Source organism: Hemiscyllium ocellatum, chromosome 31 (genome assembly GCF_020745735.1).
Source record: "Hemiscyllium ocellatum isolate sHemOce1 chromosome 31, sHemOce1.pat.X.cur, whole genome shotgun sequence".
NCBI lineage: Eukaryota > Metazoa > Chordata > Chondrichthyes > Orectolobiformes > Hemiscylliidae > Hemiscyllium > Hemiscyllium ocellatum.
Window position 1 is genome coordinate 30152084 of NC_083431.1, and position 19824 is coordinate 30171907.

The following is a 19824-nucleotide window of genomic DNA, read 5'->3' on the forward strand; positions in this document are numbered from 1 at the left end:
TATGTGGTTTGCAGAAAAGTATTTGCTATATGGTTACGTACAATGTACATAGGACAAAGAACAATACAGCGCAGAACAGGCGCTCCGGCCCTCGATGTTGCACCAACCTGTGAACTAATCTAAGCCTACAATATCCCATCATCATCCATATGCTTATCCAAGGGCTGTTTAAATGCTCCTAATATGACTGAGTTCACTACATTAGCAGGCAGGGCATTCCACTCTCTGAGTAAAAAACCTGCCTCTGACATTTGTCTTAAATCTATCACCCCTCAATTTGCAGCTATGCCCCCTCGTACAAGCAGACTTCATCATCCCTGGAACAGGGCTCTCACTGCCCACCCTATCTAATCCTCTATCATCTTATATGTCTCTATTAAATCCCCCTCTTAGCCTTCTTTTCTCCAATGAGAACAGATCCAAGTCCCTCAGCCTTTCCTCATAACACCTTCGCTTCAGACTCGGCAACATCCTGGCAAATCTCCTCTGCACCTCTTCCAATGCTTCCACATCCTTCCTGTAATGGGGCAACCAGAACTGCACACAATACTCCAAGTGCAGCCACACTAGCATTTTGTACAGTTGCAGCATGACATCACTGCTCCGGAACTCAATCCCTCTCCCAATAAAACCCACCACACCATATGCCTTCTTAACAGCACTATCAACTTGGGGGGCAACTATCAGGGATCTATGTAAATGGACACCAAGATCCCTCTGCACATCCACACTACCAAGAATCATTCCGTTGACCCAGTATTCTGCCTTCCTGTTATTCTTCCCAAAGTGTATCACCTCACGTATATCTGCATGGAATGCAATTTGCCACTTTTCAGCCCAATTCTGCAGTTTATCCAAGTCTCCCTGCAGCTTGCAACTTTCTTCCACACTGTCCATGACTCCTCCGACTTTAGTGTCATCTGCAAACTTACTAACCCATCCACCTTTGCCTGCATCTACGTCGTTTATAAAAATGACAAACAGCAATGGTCCCAAAACAGATCTTTGTGGCACACTACTAGTAATTGGACTCCAGGCTCCAGAAAGTTAGTTTCTAATCAAAACTGCTATATCACCTTCAATCCTATGCCTCCGCATTTTCTCCAATAGTCTATCACGTGAACATTATCAAAGGCTTTACTGAAGTCCATCTACACCACGTCAACTGCCCTACCCTCATCTACATGCTTGGTCGCCTTCTCAAAAAACTCAATGAGATTTGTGAGACACGACCCGCCCTTGACAAATCCATGTTGACTATTTCCAATCAAATTGTTGCTTGCTAGATGATTGTAAATCCTATTTCTTATAATCCTTTCCAAAACTTTGCCTACAACAGACGTAAGTCTCACTGGTCTATAATTATTTGAGTCATCTCTACTGCCCTTCATGAACAAGGGCACAAATTTTCAATCCTCCAGTCCTCTCGTACTAAACCTGTAGACAATAACGACTCAAAGATCAAGGCCAAAGGCTTCGCCATCTCCTCCTGAGCTTCCCAGAGAATTCTCGGAAAAATGCCATCTGGCCCAGGGGACTTATCTACTTTCACACCTTCTAGAATTGATAACACCTCCTTCTTACTAACCTCAATCCTTTCAAGTCTAATAGCCTTTCAAGTCTTCTCTATAATATTCTCCTTTTCCTAAATGAAAACAGATGAGAAATATTTGTTTAGCACCTCTCCGATCTCCACAGGGTCCACACACAACTTGCTACTTCTATCTTTGACAGGCCCCATTCCTACCTGGTCATCCTTTATTTCCTTACATGTCTATAGAAAGCTTTAGGGTTATTCTTTATTTTATCTGCTAAAGACTGCTCATGTCCTCTCCTTGCTCTTTTTAACTCTCGCTTTAAATCCTTCCTTGTTAGTCTATACCGCTCCATCGCCTCATCTGAACCATCTCGTCTCAACTTCACATAAGTTTCCCTCTTCCGCTTAACAATACAATTTCTGTAGTAAAGCATGGTTCCCTTACCTTATCACTTCCTCCCTACCTGTCAAGGACATACCTATCAAGGACACGCAATATCTGTTCCTTAAACCAGCTCCACATTTTTATTGTACCCATCCCCTGCATTTTGCTGCTCCGTTCTATGCATCCTAAGTCTTGCCTAATTGCATTATAATTGTCCTTCCACTATCTATAACTCTTGCCCTGTGGCATGTTTCTATCCCTTTCCATCGCTAAGTTAAACATAACCAAATTATGGTCACTCTCTCCAAAGTGCTCAGCTACCACTAAATCAAACACCTGGCCTGGTTCATTACCAAGTACCAGATCCAGTGTGGCCTCCCCTCTTGTCGGCCCTTGGACATACTGTGTCAGGAAGCCCTCCTGCACACATTGGACAAAAACTGATCCATCCAACATACTAGAGTTATAGCATTACCAGTCAATGTTGAGGAAGTTAAAGTCTCCCATAATGACCACCCTGTTCCTTTCACACCTGCCCAGAATTGATTTGCCAATCCTCTCCTCCACATCCCTGGAACTTTGCAGAGGCCTATACAAACCCCCAGCAGTGTGACCTCTCCTCTCCTGTTTTCTAACCTCAGCCCATACCACCTCAGTAGACGAGTTCTCATCAAAAGTTCTTTCAGCCACCATTATACTATCTTGACTAATAAGGCCACACCGCCCCCATTTTTACCACCTTTTCTGATCTTAATGAAAGATCTAAACTCTGGGACCTGCAACATCCATTCCTGACCTTGCTCTATCCATGTCTCAGAAATGGCCACAATATCGAAGTCCCAGGTACCTATCCATGCTGCAAGTTCACCTACCTTACTCTAGATACTCCTGGCGTTGAAGTAGACACACTTCAAACCAGCTTGCTGTCTGCCAGCACATTCCTGTGACCATCAAATCCTGTCCATGTCCTCCCGACTCTTGTCCTCCTGTGCATTGGAACTCGAACACAAGTTCCCATCTCCTTGCTGAGCTAGTTTAAATCCACCTGAACAGCACTAGCAAATTTCCCACCCAGGATATCAGTACCTCTCTGGTTCAAGTGAAGACCCTCCTGGTTGTAGAGGTCCCATCTTCCACAGAATGAGCCCCCAATTATCCATAAGCCTGAAACACTCCCTCCTGCATCATCCCTGCAGCCACATGTTCAGCTGGTATCTCTCCCTGTTCTTCACTATTACGTGGCACGGGTAACAAACCGAGATAACAACTTGGCTTGTTCTAGCTCTCAGCTTCCACCCTAGCTCCCTGAAACCCTGCCTTACATCACTCTTTCTACCTATGTCATTGGTACCTATGTGGACCATGACTTGGAGCTGGTCACCCTCTCCCTTCAGGGACCCAAACACCCAATCCGAGACATCATGGATCCTGGCACCTGGGAGGCAACACACCAAATCTCTTTTGTTCCCAACAAACCTTCTATCTGACCCTCTAACTATTGAGTCCCTAATGACTAACACTCTCCTCCTTTACCCCCTTCCCCTCTGTGCAACAGGGACAGACTCTGTGATAGAGACCATGTTTATGAATAGAAACCTTTCAACATTTAATTCGATTTTACCCTCCATATTCTTCACACGGACTTGTGATTTAACTGTGTCTCCATTGCTGCCTGAACCAACTGTAAATTTGAAATAAATACTTTTGTGATCTTCCTAACTTACCCATTAGAATAAAACATGACATCCATGAGGAGTGTAGCCACAGTCGGTAAGGTGTCAGGGTCCAAGCTGGTTACACAGAACTTGTTGCTGGGACTGGACAGTGGATGAATGACTGGCCTTAGAACTATGTGACAGATAAACAATAATACGCCTTTAAGCCATTGAGTACTGATGATTACTGCAAGCTGTAGTATGGTACCACAGACAGGTGGAAACAGAAATACAGCAAAATCATCATTCTGCTATTCTTATAACTTATAAACAAGAACTCTCTAAACACACTGTGATAACTTCCATATCTAAAAATTTATGAAGGCCTCAAAGAAGTTACCTCTCCCTAAACAATGCTACCAGCAACATCACTTTGCTAGCTCTTTGTTGGACTCATACAATCAAAGTGTGCATGTTGAGGGACTGCTGATTCACATACCTACCCCATTCTGCAAGTAAAAGTATTAGTAAGGTACCACCAAGATTCCATCCTGAGAGATCACAAAATGCACTGGTATTATCTAGTGTCATTGCTGTGTGTTACAGTCCAGTTAATAGATATGCAAGTTATCACAGTGTTTACAGAGAATTCTTGTTTATAATTATGACAGCATTAGAACGATGATTTTTGCTGTATTTCTGTTTATTTAATGCAGTATCCTCTTCTATAATGTGATAGTCAGAAACATGCAGTGTTCCAAGTCTATTCTGAATGCAGTCACAAAATATAAAGTGACAATACTGCCTTATTACTTTGTTTCAATATTGGTCTCACCACTGAATTTGATTTAGCCAATGCCCTCGAGTAGGAAGGTGATGACTCTTCCCTTTTCATTTTTATTCAGAACTAATACACTAATCATTTCTTTTCTCTCTCATTCAGAGTTCTTGTAAAGGTGTGTATACTTCCCCATTCATAAGGTGGGTGTAAACTCACCTAGCTTTGGCTTCACAAATCCATTGGTGATTCCTAAATGGTCAGCAGCAACTGTCTCCCCGTTTACAACCCTGAGGATGGTAAATTCTGCTGAGAGGGTGTGCATAACTAACGGCAGATCTCTTTCCCGTACCTAAAGGATGAAACAAATAGAAAATGATTTCAAACCCCAACTGATGCCCCACGATGTCTGTGGCAGGAGAATCAACCTGGGGTTCACAAATTTAGGAGGAGATAATAAAGGTGAGGTGGAAGTGACGATCCTTGACATTAAGGCAGCATTTAATGGAGTGTGGCATCAAGGAGTGCATGCAAAATTGAGTCAACTAGAATTGGGGAAAGCTCTTTGCTTGCCAGGAGTCATGGCCTAGCACAAAGGAAGATGGTTGTGGTTGTTGCAGGCTATTCACCTCAATTCCATGGAACATTATTCCTAAGCCCAATAACTCTGACTCTCCCGGCATAATTAGGTCAGAGGCGGGAATATTCTTTGATAATCAGAGTGTTCGGTAATATGTGCAAATTTGCAGATTCTGAAGCAGTGTGAGCTGCAGGCAGCAAGATCTGGTTTGGACTTGGGCTGATAAGTGACATGTAGCATTCACACCACACAACTGCCTGGCAATGACAAATATCCAAAAAGAGATTATTTCACCACACCCATTAACATTCAGTGGACATTACTACAGTTGAATCCACCACCAACAACATCCTAGCAACAATTGCTATTGAACAGAAATATAACTGAACCAAACTTATAAATATTGTGGCTACAACAGTGGGTCTGAAGTTGGGAATTCTGTAACGAATAACTTACCTGCTGACTCTCCAAAGCCTGTCCATTACCTACAAGATACAAGTTGGAGTGTAATGGGATTCTCTCCACTTGTCAGAATGGATGCAGCTCCAACAACAGCCACATGGCTTGACATCATCCAGGATAAAAGAGCCCGCTATTTTGACACAACATCCACAAAACATTAATTGAATGTTAATTCCTCCATCACTAATACACAGTAGTATCAGTATGTATCAGCTAATGCAACAACTCATTAAAGTTCCTTTGACAAACAAATTCCAAACCCAAAACATCCACCTACAAAAACAAAGGCAGTAGATACCGGAGAACATAATCTGTAAGTTCTCTTCCAAGACCCACACTTGGAGCTATACCACTGTTCCTTCACTGTCTCTGGGTCAACATCTTGGAATGCTATCCCCAACAGCTCTGTGGGCATACCTACAATCTAAGTACTGCAGCAGTTCAAGAGAGTGGCTCACGAGGAGGTTCTCAAGGGCAACCAGGGATTGGCAATAAGCGATGGCCTTGTCAGTGACACCCACATCCCATGAATGAATAAAATACACTCATTGAGTTCAGAGAATTTGGAAGATTGTTGTATCTGAGATTGAAGTTGATGAGAGGCCATTGCTTTCTGTCATACAGTCATTTTCTGTTTTCTGATTCACCAATAATATTGGAGCAACTGCATTTGGAATTGTGCATTCAATGCATGTTGCATTTTCGCTTTCCTTTGTGTGTGAAGATACAGAGTAACAGTTGTGTTAAGGTTTGCTTCAACTTGGAAATTTCCTATCGGGTTGTCAAATCCAGGCTGTTGGCTGTGAACAAATGCTCCCTCGGAAATGGTCTGACTGTAGGTCCAATTGGAAAGTCTACCTTAAAACATATGAAACACAAACTATAGGCAGGTGGAAGGAACTGGTGGTGGAACATTTCCGCATGCCCCCTCCCCAATTTTTGAAAACTTGATTCACACACTCCACAGTGACACATTTAGCTCAGCGTCTCCCAAATGTGCATTCTGAGCAGCTCATCCAACTGAGAACAGACATTTAGCTGCTGCTGATGTAACCTTCCCACTAACATTAGAACAGGGACAATGTCTATCAGTGCAATCTCAGACCGTGACAGCAAGGCTGCATATTAACATCCTGGATGTCTCATACATAGCTCATAACAAAAGCCAAGACCAAACCTGTAGTTATTTCACAAACAAAAACAGAAATTGCTGGAAAAGCTCAGCCGGTCTGGCAGCATCTGTAGCAAGAAATCAGAGTTAATGTTTCGGGTCAAGTGACTCTTCCTCAGAACTGAGGAATTATTTAAAACTTCTCATTTCCACTGTTCAGGCTCAGCACAAACAAAAAGACTCAGAAGACATCAGAAAGGAAGCAAATATTCAAACTCCAAGCAGCCATATCTTACCAAGATGAAGTCTGTTTGATATGTGGAAAGCATGAACACAGAGATGTTATGATCTGCCAATGGTGCTATCACTGACTTGGCGATCTTGGTGACTCCAATGGGTTGTGAGCTGGAGAAACTGCCTCCGCCCGATACAACGTTTAATGCCAGCCATGTCTCGTCTGCCACACTCAGGAGATCTGACCCAGGCAGTTCTAGAAAGACAAGAAGAGGAATAAATCAATCATTCAAACAATAGAACAGTGTAATTTGTCAGCAGTCTTTCCCAAAAGTTGGCAAGGCTACAAATAAAGTCGAAAAGTGTGGCATTGGAAGAGCACAGCAGGTCAGGCAGCATCCGAGAAAGCAGGAGACTTGGTGATTCGGGTATAGGTCTATGATGGGCTTACACCAAAAATGTCAGACTCTCCTGCTCCTCAGATGCTGCCTGACCTGCTGTGCTTTCCCAGCATCACACTTTTCGACTCGGACTCCCAGCATCTGCAGTCCTCACTTTCTCTCAAGGGGAGTATCAAACTACTGCGATATGTGTCTTTGAGACCATTTCAATGAAAAGACCATGGGGTAGAATTGCTGTTATTGATACCAGGAGTGACCTCAATTATCCAAACAACACGGGTGGGGAGTATTTTGTTCGGATAATCCAATGTTCGGATAACCCAGTGTTCAAATAACACAGTTTACCTAAGACCTTGAAATCTTGTTTGGATAACAGATGTTTGGATGATCGAAGTTGCCCTGTATTACTTATAAAAGCATTGACAGTGCCTATGCGTCATCCCTGCTTATGTATGGCAACCAGGACAAGTATCTTCTGCACCCACCCAACTGTCTGCAGTCCAACATGAGAAGACAATGAAAGAAACATCAATGTTCCAGGCCTCTCCAAAGTCTGTACAAAAATGCTGGTTCTGGATCTGTTTCTGTACAGTAAGTTAAAAGGAAACAACAACCTGCCGAGAGTACTCTGGTGCGAATGTTTAACACAATAGTCAAGATTAATTCAAAATTTGCTAAAACAGTGGAAATCTAAATAATGAACAAACCTTCTTGTTAATTGGACAGTTAGAATAAATATGGAATATTACTGAAGGCCCAGTCTCGCAGCCATTTCATATTGACAGTTCAGTACTCGTGAAACCATGTTAGAGGCTGTTCATTGAGAAACTCTGAGGTGCGTGTCTTCCAGCATCTTCAACGAGGAGGTCAATGCAAGAAATAAAATTGCACTCTGTGTCGTACCCCTCAAAAAATCCTTGAGATTGCTATCATGCCAAGCAGCTACCCCGCCATCTGAAATGCACCTTTAACCAGGTCACAAATACCATGGCAGCTCAGCCGGCACCCCGGGGAGATACACTAGTGCCGTCATTCAAGGCTGCAGAGGATCAATGCTGTCTTCAGGTCACCACCGCAACACTGTCGTTTCATTTAAAGAGTGTTAAGAGGAGTTTCTCAAATGGAATGTAGTTGTCGGGGTCCCAGTACTCACTTGTACAATGGTGTGCTGTTTCTCACAGACTGACAAGTCTTGTTTCTTCCCATTGACAAATTGCCTGGGGCCGCATAGACTCTTACATTAAGACTCCTTAATCCAAACCCAACATTCCTTAAACATCAGACCTTCATGTTACATGCAAAGATGTATTTATTTAAGTAACAGTGACAACTCAACTGCAGTGGTAAAGCTCAAACTACTTAATTCCAAGAATCAAAACTAAAACTATTGTCACTACCTCTGAAAATTTGTCTCACAAACCATTTCCCAAAATCCTTCAGCAGAAATAAGCATCCCACTTCAAACAGCAAAGCATCTGACTCATGGTGGGCAACACTACGGTGGATCAAAATGAAAGAAACTTGAGACACATTCCAGACTTGTGACAATTACCTCCTAGAAAGGCAAGGATGCAAATACATCGGAATATCACCATCCACAAGGGTCCTGTATCCCTGACCAGGACTTGTATCCCTGTTTCTTTATTATTATGGGTCCAAGTCTTCAAACTCCCTCCCTAACAACACTGTGAATGTACCTACATTCCAAGTACTACAGTGGGTCAAGAAGGCAGCTACCAACCACCTTCTCCAGGATATTTAGGGATGGGCAATAAATATTGGCCTAACGAGAGATGCCCACATCGTATAAATGAACTTTTAAAAGTCATTTTGTTCCTTCACACAGAAAAACTTTGATATCACACACAAGCAAAATTAAATATAAATTGAAAACTTTGACTTCAGATATTAGAGAAATCAGCCTTTAATTCACTTAAGGAAAGCTTGCCTTGTGATATTAAAGGCAAACACGTTAGGCGAACATTTCAGCAGCAGTTAACTGTCCAATGCTTCCACTCAAAAATGACATTTCCTCACAAAAGAATGAGAACGATCAGGAACACTTGCTTCTATTTTATTAAGAACAATAATTACATTTATTTCTGGTACAAAGCATGAGAAAATTGCACAATGCAGCAGATAATATTTCACCTAAGGGACTGATAAACTTGAACATTAAATAATAGGCCTAACAGACCAAAACCAAATACGACCTGCAGGTAATAGCTTGGTCAAAGCAGCTGGGCTTGGATCCATTTGTAGTCAAGAATTAATCAAGCAGTGGGCTCCTGAGTGCAAATACTGTAGTAATGTTCTGGAAAACCTACAGTGAGTAGTGGATTAAGTGGTTACCTAGTTTTGTTTAGCAGTTGTACACAGCAATGTGTGCATCAGCAATTAATCCAAGTGAGTGAATGCTTATTTACTAATGGGCACCATTCGCACAGGAGACAAAATCAACAGTGTCACATTGCAGATGTCAGCTAAATGGATTTTGAAGAGCTCCACAGCAGCACTTTTTAGTATTTTCTTCCTCTCGACATGTTATTGTTCTTATTGCAATGTAAGAAATGTTGGAGAAAGATAAACGCTTGAATGCTGCACCCAAGAATCACATGAAGTAATGCCAGGGCAGGAGCAGTCTTATGAACTTTTTTGATGTTCTAACCCTGCCCAGAATTACAAACACTTTTTTTCTACATCTACCTGACATTTTCATTGTTAAAACTCTCCTTTGGTCTCTTGGAAAGGGATAACTAATTCACCTTCAATGTTAAGTTAAGGATTACAATTCTCTGCCCAGTTTCCTTATGGCTATGGCAGAATTATGGAGATACTTGCAGCATAACTGTCACCATACGTCATCTGATGGATGTTTGAGCTCCTTTACTTGTAATAAAGAAGCTTCTTTCAGAGTGTAGCTGTTGCTCAGTCACCGTAATCTATGCCTATGAGTCCTTTAGTTGTGAGTTCGAACATAGTTACAAGTATTTGGGAATGTAATCTAAGCTGATACTTCAGTGAACTACTAAGGAAGTGCTATACTGTCAGAAGCGCAGTTGGAATTGTGGTTACCAGACCATGTAGCTCATTATCCGAATTTGCGAAACGTTAGTGGACACAACTTAGGAGCACAACACAGCCATGAGTATACTGGGCACGTATTGCTACCTGTGAAGTGATGAGTCCATGTGAGATGCTCTATATAAAAAAAACTCTCCTTCTGTCATATCGAGGTTTGCAATCCCAGAAAGATTTATGATAACATTCTTGCACTAGTAACCATTAGAAATCTTGGTTATGCAGTGTGTGATTTTTCTTCTTTAAGCTTCAGTGGAGACACCCATGACTTTCCAATATTCTGTGGCAAACAGGTGAGTTTTCACTCACAATATAAATGTCTGGGGCCATCCTCCTTATGAAATGAGATTCCTGGCAGAGTGAGTGTCTCTCTGCTTTCCTGTGGAATTGGTTTGAGCTTTCATACCCCATTTTCACTAAATAAATTCAGCCCTGAGGAGAAACTGAAATTCTTTCACCATCAACATAAAAGTATTGCTGTAAACATATTCTGTACTTGTTCAAACTTTTCTGCTTTTTTTAAAAAATGAGGTCTGAACCCAAGTGGTTCTGGTGAGGCCTGAACTAAGAATTTAATGAACAACCTCTCTTTTAAAAGTGCACTTGATGACCATAATCCGTGATGATGAGGGAAGACTGTTAAAGTGGGAATTGACTATCTTTAATTCATTCCATTCTTGGTGACTAGAATGCAGCCCAGATATTGGAACCAGCTCAACCAGTGCTGTGGCTATCTCTCCATCATTGCATGCAATCTGTTGCAAGGACCCTTAGATTTTTGCTGTGTCCAGTGCGTTGATAAATGATAGCAGGGATTTTAACTGGAGGTCAGGGACTTGGCTGAAGCCCTTGTAACCACTTGAGCCTGCCCTCACCTGCTGGCGTCTGACATTGTGGAAAACAAGGGACTTTTTTTGGAGCCAAATGGTTGAAAAATGAAACTATGCTAAATATTAGAAATTTCTTCACTCAAAAAAAGTGATCAACACTTGGTTGAATTTCCATGTAGTGACAAAACAACTTAAATTATTTGTGAGGCCACTGCACGGTGTAGTTTTTTTTCTGGACGAATGAGCTTACTTCAGCCAAATAGGTTTCTCCATCCACACTTATATTACAATCCTGAGATCACATAATAAATGTGCTTCTACTTGATGTTTGAAGATGATGGCTAAATCAATAACTAAAGAGTGCCATTATGTATTCTTCATTGAAAACCGAATCATCTTTTCATCCAAAGCAACAGCTTTGATGTACATTATATTCGGGTGTCAGCACGAACAAAGAAAGCCATCACACAAATGCACTTTATTGCAAATTCAACATCACTAAATACTCGCAACAGCTGGTGCCATTTGTAATGGGTAAGCAAATGACAGTGATGCCTTTGAATAGGATGACAGATGTAAGCGTGCATTCTGCATTGACTGCAACTGAATTGAACTCCAATGACTCCGAGAGCTTGTCACCTGAAAACAAGCAACGTTGGTTTTGAACTCACATCTAAGGTTAAAGCCGACTCCTTTGCTTTAATAATTTGTTTTTGCAGAATTGTATCTCAAATTTACTTTGTGCATTATTCCCCCTCCTTCTTTGGAGTTTTCCTAAACCATCTACAATTCCTTGACCAGTTGAACCCACTATAAGCCTTTGCTGATATTCTCCTGGTGATCTTGAGGTAAATTAATATGCAATTTACTCTGATACTCACATTCTTTATATCACTGCTGGTATAAACTTCAGATGTTATGAAGAGATGCTTGAAAGGATGACCAGTCTGCCTTTAATGCTTATATTGTTGTGAACAATTATCAAAAATGTATTTTTCCATTACATTTGATTTGGATCTTGGGAGTGCAGAACAGTCCATCACCTTGGGAGTGCTAGTAGTTGATTCCCTTAGAATGATGGCAATATTGGAACAGTATACTCATTACTCTGTCACCACAGCTAACTATCAGGATTCAGAAACATAACTCATGGCACAGTAAGCAAGCACCCGTCTCCCTTAAGCTGAACTGCACTAGTGATAGTTTTTTAAAACCTTTAAGGTGATGAATGTCTCCCCTGTGGCCTCAGGTTCTCCATATCTCATCCCACTGTTTGACTTCTGAGCTGTGGGCAGGGACAAAAGGTCAGAAGGAGTTGGAGTTATGGATGGAGTCAGTAAGATTTCGAAGATAACATGAACTATAGGGATGAGCTTTGCTTATGACTGCCTGGTTCACTCTATAAAACAACATGGTAAGCAGAGGAAAATGCTTGAAAAGCTTATCACATGCTGGGCATTAACATCGAAGCAGGCTGTAAACTAAAGATGAAAATCAGTAAAATATTTAAGGGGAGATGCTATGATGGTTGTGGGACCACAATGCAATTTTCAGGGATGCTCCACACTTTGACACGTGAACACAGAGGACAGGAACAGCAGTAAGCCATTACACCCCTCGACTCAGCTCCACCATTTATTATGATCATGGCTAATTATCGAGCTCAATGACCTAATTCCATCCTCTCCTCATAATCCTGTATTCCTTTAGCCAGAAGAGCTATAGCTACCTCCTTCTTGAAAATATGTGCTATTTTGGCATTAATCACTTACGGTGCTGATGAATTCCACAAGTTCACCACCCTCTGGGTGAAGAAATTTCGCATCATCTCAGACCTAAAACTCTATTCTAGACTCACTCACCATTAGGAACATCCTTCCCGCAATTGACCTGTCTAGTCCTGTTTGAATCTTTTAGGTTTTCAAGATGTCCCTTCTCATTCTTCTAAACTCTAGTGAATACAATCCTAATCTACAATCTATCCTTTTGTGTCATTCACCATAAGGTGGCTCAGTGGTTAGCACTGCTGCCTCACAGCACCAGGGCCCTGGGTTCGATTCCTCCCTTGGGTGACTGTCTGTGTAGAGTTTGCACATTCTCTGTATGGGTTTGCTCCAGTGCTCCAGTTTCCTCCCAAAGATGTGCGGGTCAGGTGCATTGATCACAGTGTCCAGGGATGTGCAGGCTAGGTGGATTAGCTTTGGATAGGGGGTTGGGTCTGGGTGGGATGCTCTTCAGAAGATTGGTGTGGACCTGTTGGGCTGAATGGCCTGTTTCTACGCGGAATCAAAATAGTAAACTTTTGCTGCACTCCCACTACAATGAGGGAAGAACTGACGCTGTTGTTTACAGCAGGTTCATTCTCTCCATCTGGTTTCTGGGGTAAGAGGCTGGGTAAACTGGTTCTACTGGTGAAATGTTTCACCCACTGCTGGTACTTCCATGACCCACCTCTCACCCCTCCCAGGATTGCCCTTCCTTAACGCCTTAGGTAAACACTTCCAGGTCATTCCTGCAAACACATTGCAGCAAAGCACAGGCAAGCTTCAGCCATCGAGCACACATCTGGAAACTGTTTCTCTGCTTTATTTACACTTGGGCTGATCCTGTCTAACGTGCACTCAGGACACTGGGTTCAAATAGCCCCTGAAATAAAGATTCCAGGTTAACACAATTTTCCATTCATTAATTTTAACGGATAAATAAATCACAGGGTGGGGGTGGGAAGAATTAATCTGATTTTTTTCAAAATGCACTCTCAGTTGTGTGATTCTGTCAGGAGTGCACAATCCTACATCCATAAGCTGGGCTGATTGCCTGCAGCTTCATTTTAAAATTGAAGTTGTAAATTTCTTGTTGTTAAATAAAAGGTCATGTCTAAACAGAAGTTGTAAATTCCCTCTTATGCTTTGGTTATGACATCAAACTTCCAGCCCAAATTTGATTACAATGAACCTAGTTAGACTCGCTGTTCAGTTTATTGGAACTGCTTTTTATTCATTTATGGGATAAGGATGTCAGTAGTTAGGCCACATTTATTGCCCAGAGTCAACCACATTCCTGTGGGTCTGGAGTCACATGTAGAACAAACAGGATGGCAGTTTCCTTCCCTAAACAGCTTTAGTGAACCAGATTTGACCATAGATGTGTGATCATCATTAGACTCTTCATTCCAGATTTTTGTTTTAATTGAAATAAAATTCAACCATCAGCTGTGGCAAGATTCGAACCCAGGTCCCCCAGAACATTACCTGGTTCTCTGGATTAGCAGTCCAATAAAAAAAAACCACTAGGCCATTGCTTCCCAAATTGTCACAATTTTTTTGCCTCAAGAGGTTGTAAGAACAACCTCAACGCCAGGATGTGAGCATGATCCGGAATCCTAAACATGAAAAACAATTTTCCCCACATCAGTCCTTTTAATATTTTAGAACTAATATTTGTAGTGACCAGTTATAATATTAAAATTTGATATTAAATGTCAATTACAAATATTGCACCCTGGCATGGTTAGTGTAACTCAGCCAGACCATTGCTGAGATTTAGTTTTGCAACTCTGAATTCTAACAGACAATAATGGACACTTGATTACAAGAGAGTGTCACTGTACCTGAGTCTGACTGGATCTCACTGATCTTCTCACCTCAGGCTTAAATCAGGATACAGGCAGAAATGTGATGGGAGATCCCCAAGCTTTACTTAAATAAATGTTTTTTTTAATTTTAAATTAAGTTGTAAATACCCTGCTGTTAAATAAAAAGGTCAAAAATAAACTAGAATTGATTAATCCTCTTATCCGAACTCAACTTGGAGGGAGGGCAGTTTTTTTTTCAAAAGAGATTTCAAATTGAGTTGCAATCTACCCATTCAGGTTGCTGTATTGGCCCATGACACTGTTGGAAGAGAAAGGAACTTTCCTAGCAACCTAACCAAAACTTGTGAATTCAAACAAAAATATTACACATTCGTCTTGTTTGCTGTTGGTGAGACTTTGTGCGTGTAAATCTGTCATTGTGTTTGCTTACGTAATGACAGGACTATAATTATAAAAAGGAACATTCTGCAAGAGAAGTTCTGATGAGAGATCATTTACATGAAATGTTAACTCTATTTCCCTTCCCACAGAGGCTGCCATACATGACAAAATGTTTCATTATTTCTAAATTTATTTTAGATTTGCCTTGAAGTCAGTACTTGAGAAGCCTCCTTAGGACATGGAAGGAGATGATGTTAACATATTGTCTCATTAAATTAATATATAATTAACTGTGTTGCTTGCTTTATTGATCAGTTCTCTGGCTGATAATACAGTAGCTGAATAAACAATTGTTTCACCGAGGCAAGAAAATAAATCACATATTCTGGAAGGATAGACCAGAAATTAAAAACCAAGACTAACTAGTTTTGAAGAAAAAAGATAACTTGTGTTCAGTCATGAAAACTGATCATTCAACTTACAGATATCACACCTCTTATTATACTTTCAGGCTTCATGAGATGGTGGAAAATCCATGAATTAGCTGATGCTTCAATGCTCCATAAGAATATGCTGACAATTTTCACACGACAAAGTATCTTTCTCTTCAAATAAATTGAATCAATCAATCAACAAACACATCGACCTGGTCCCAATATACCGGCCACTGCAGCGGACAGCTGGAACTGACAACTGGAAGCGGCAGAGCCAAACCACTATAAATGCCGGAGGAAACATCACAGAAGCGCTTCACAGGGGGCTCCCAAGCACTGAGGATGTCACCTAGACAGGGGACGAAACATTTGCAACACAAATTTAAAAAGCGATTTGCAAAAGGTGCAAAAATGATCTGATAAAAACTGTCACAGCAACTGTCACAGTGCAGGCTTGAAATGCACTGGCTAGAAGCAGAAGTGGGGTAGGTTCAAGAGGGCATAATATTTGAATAGAACAATGTGCAGGATTATGGAGAAAAGTCAGGAAAATAGCACTAAGTCAAAATTCTCATTCAGAGAGCCTGGGATGCGATGGACTGAATGGCCTCCTGCATTGTAACAATTCTGTGATGAGATATGAATGATGTTTAGTTTTGCTGTCCTCAGCAGCTGTTTAAATCTCACACGCACAGTTTGCTTGATACTATGTATGTGAACCAGCAAAGTGAACTGATAATATTGTTTAACTTCTTTAATCGGACACGAAGAACAAAATAAAACCATGATTAAGAGATGGCCTCCCTTGGTGCACAAGTTTCAACAATGAGCTGCTTTAAAGGTTTTATCAGTTATTTTCCTGTGTGTTTGTGTTTAAACAAAGTTTCTGAATGCAGTAAGTTATGAGAAAAATAACAGTGCTAAATCACCAACGTAGCACATAGATAAAGGATTGAAAAGGAAGCATAATGAAGATCAGGGATAGTGGAAAAATACAAGTATTGCCATCAAGGAATTGAAAACAAGGTCACCTACCAATATTGCTATAGGGGCACACACAAAGTCTCAGGTCTACTTCACATTCAATGCAACAATCACTAGGCAATGCATGTCAAAACAAAATGGGGCTGTTACTACCTGTATGTTGTCTGCATGGCTCACTAAGAATCCAGTCTTTCTGTCAGTAAGGTGAAAGCCTGATAATATGGCCGAAATCTATAAACCTGGAGTCAAAATTAAGAATAGGAAAGCCTGGTTTTTATGTATGGACAAGAAAGTCCTTCTTTCATATCCATGTTGGCTTCAAAGGCCAATTTTACAAAGAGGTTGGTGTCCTTCATTCCATTTGTAAAATAAGAATAGACATCAGTGATGAATAGAGAGACAGTCTACATGCCCAAAGTTATTCGGTCAGGGGCAGGGAGGTAGGGCGGGGTGTCACGTCCAGAAAATGATAAGAATATTTACATGACTTCACCTCATTGGGCAAGGTCAGCATTGGGGGACGCTGCTAAAATGCACATTTTTTAAGACTTTTAGGTGTAACTGTCAAGTAAATCCTATGGCCATGACGATGAAGAGAAATCCAAATCCAAAACAATTACTTCCGTTCCTGCAAATGGGGGGGGTTTTTTGTTCTTTGTCCTCCTACTCTCCTTGCTTGGGTTTCCCAAACCACATTCTATCATGATAAGAACAGCCAAAACCGAAACTCTTTTCATCCTGCTCCCAATCTGACCACAAGGAGGAATAAATCTCTGATTCCTCCACAGCTGTGCTACACATGGCCCCACTTTCCCCACCAGCCATGTTACTAAGGGCTAAATCACTTGTAGTCTAGACCAGGTAAAGATGACAATTTCCTTCCCTAAAAGGCATTATTGAACCTGATGGGTTTTTCCGACAATCGATATTGGATACATTAGGCTCCTAATTCCAATTTTGTTTGGAATTCAAATTCCAATTGACATGTTGCATTGTTGCCATTACGATAGTTTTTTGCCCCAGATTTATGCAGGTTTAGCTGTAGCTAGTTTCAGCTTTACAGACATGTACAGTGATGTGTCATGGTTTGACATATTTGAGCCCAAGTGTGCGAGACCAGAAATGGTGAGTTTCCTTATAGTGTTGTATGTCTGCAGATGTGAACTTCACACCAATTTAACGTTACTAATGCAGATGGTACAACCCAATTAAGTTAAACATTATATGTAGCTGGATGTCAGTTCGTATAATCCATAACAACGTTTCTTGTAAAGAGTTAAAACTTGGGGTCAGGGTTTATGACTGAAATAAATGATTCGTCCAGAACATGTTTGAATGTAAATTACTCGTTTAGTTGTCAAATGTTGCAGGCACCTGAAAATATATTTTTTGTCCTCCAGGATACTTATCTGGATTTTTTGTAATTTTCATCTTTCAACTATTTCCTACTTTTATTTTAATCAAAAACGAATGAGACAGCCTGTACTTAAATACACTGCCTTCCACAACCCTGTAATGTCCCAAAGTATTTTATTTCGAATTAGCTACTATTGAAGTATAGCCTCTTGGGTGTATTACAGGAAATGTAGCACTTTGCATTTTTTTTTTATCTTCAGCATTTTTCTTAAGACTTTCTTTTGCACTCTCTGGTTACAGAATGAGCAAAACTTTCTGAGCAGATTACTAAAAGCCTGAACCTGGTATCACAGTCTGAGGTAACATTTCCCATGCCTTAGAATTAAAACCTGAAGTTCCTAGAACAAAGACAGATGGAAATTTTAATCTTGACAATGTCACTGCTGTTCCTTTCACTATGCCAGGTACCGGTGTTTGGTTAGGTTAACAGCTGGTTTACCATAGGGAACGGTTAAACATCTAGACGCAATTAAATAGAAAACTAGAAAAGCAAGGACAAAGGAATGAAGGATTAGATTTATGATACCCTACTTGAGGGGTCAGAAATACAGAAAAGCAACTGTATAGGTTTCACCTTCAATTAAAAGACTTTATTTAGCACTTTTATTGACAACCCTAATCATAATCTAATGACCACTATTGAAAAATATGCTTCCGTGCCTGTTCGATGATGGCACAATTACACTCAGCCAGGGCTTCCCAAAATTGAGGTTGGAACTCCACATGGGGGTTGAGCATTGGTATGGTGAGTTCTAAATCAGCAGTGGCTATTACCACCTCCTGCCCTCGCAGGCCATCTTCTCCCCCAAGCCTGTTTCAAACATTGAAGTAGGTTCACAGTACAAGACAAGTCACAGTAGGCTAGGCTACCGTGCTACACTACAGTCATCAGGTTGCTGACTTCCTTTATACCAAAAGGTCACACCAGTGAGAGACTCCAGAAGATGAATAAATTTGGGTCTCAACACGAAACACTTCCTTTTGTTCCCATGCCTGATTTTTGTTCCCATGCCATATTTTTCAACAAAGATCAGAAGGGAAGAGAAAAAAATTGGATAAAATATACTAAAGGTACAGCACTTTTAGACAGGTATAAAGGCAATTTCATTAGTGACTGACATCATGAGGAGCTCAATAATCAGTACATTTGAATTGATCAAAGATCAAACACACCACATAAAAAAGAGTTTGTTTTAGAAATGGAATGTCGATTTCTAATGCTGTGCTCATCCTACCACCTTCGCGGGTGTACAGCTTAAGACATGATTTCACTAAAATATCATTAAAGCTTTATTACAAATCCTGTCAAGAAACCGCATTAAGGACAAAATGTGCCAGATTCCAATCCTTCACACAGCTTGATCGACTTTTCTTTGCTTGCACTGTACTGTTTTGATAGAGTTTAGCTCTTTTTTCCCCAAATCCTTTCAAAAATGCAGACCAGTTAAAAGAATTGGCTCCAGTCTGAAACAACACAACACTACTGAGTCAACATTCTGTGGTAAAGTTAACTAAACAAACTAGAACATAAAATGCAGCAGTATCAGTGAATGCCATCTCCATGCTGCAATATATATTCTAAGGAGGCCTACAATGATTTGTTACAAAGCTGAGTCACAGAGTCGGACAGCACGGAAACAGATTCTTCAGTCCAATTAATTCATGTTGAACAAAATCCCAAACTAAATTAGTCCTACTTGCCTGTGCCTGGCCCATATCCCTCCAAACCTTTCCTATTCATGTGCTTATCTGATTTCTCTCAGAATTTCATCGAGGGCCAAAGGGCCTATACTGTACTATGTTCATGTTCTAATTCCAAGTTCTCATGACTAAGATGAAAACTTCTGCACATAGAGGGAAAATTGAAGGCGACAATTCTAATTTTGAACTTCAGTGAGCTTAATTTTCAACTTAAAAGTAAAATTAAACTACTTGGTCATTGACTGCCCATCACCGAGAG

The 19824-nt window shown here is 40.8% G+C and overlaps 1 protein-coding gene across 1 annotated transcript in view; it reads right to left on the reverse strand.

Moving 5' to 3' along the window:
* The window catches only part of castor2 (cytosolic arginine sensor for mTORC1 subunit 2), a 149650-nt gene that overhangs the window by 13380 nt on the left and 116446 nt on the right, over positions 1 to 19824 (reverse strand). The window contains exons 3-5 of the mRNA XM_060848288.1: positions 6805 to 6998; positions 4575 to 4707; positions 3647 to 3770 (exon numbers count right to left, since the gene is read on the reverse strand). Coding sequence (XP_060704271.1) covers positions 3647 to 3770; positions 4575 to 4707; positions 6805 to 6998 — 451 coding nt within the window. The remainder of the gene's footprint in view (positions 1 to 3646; positions 3771 to 4574; positions 4708 to 6804; positions 6999 to 19824) is intronic.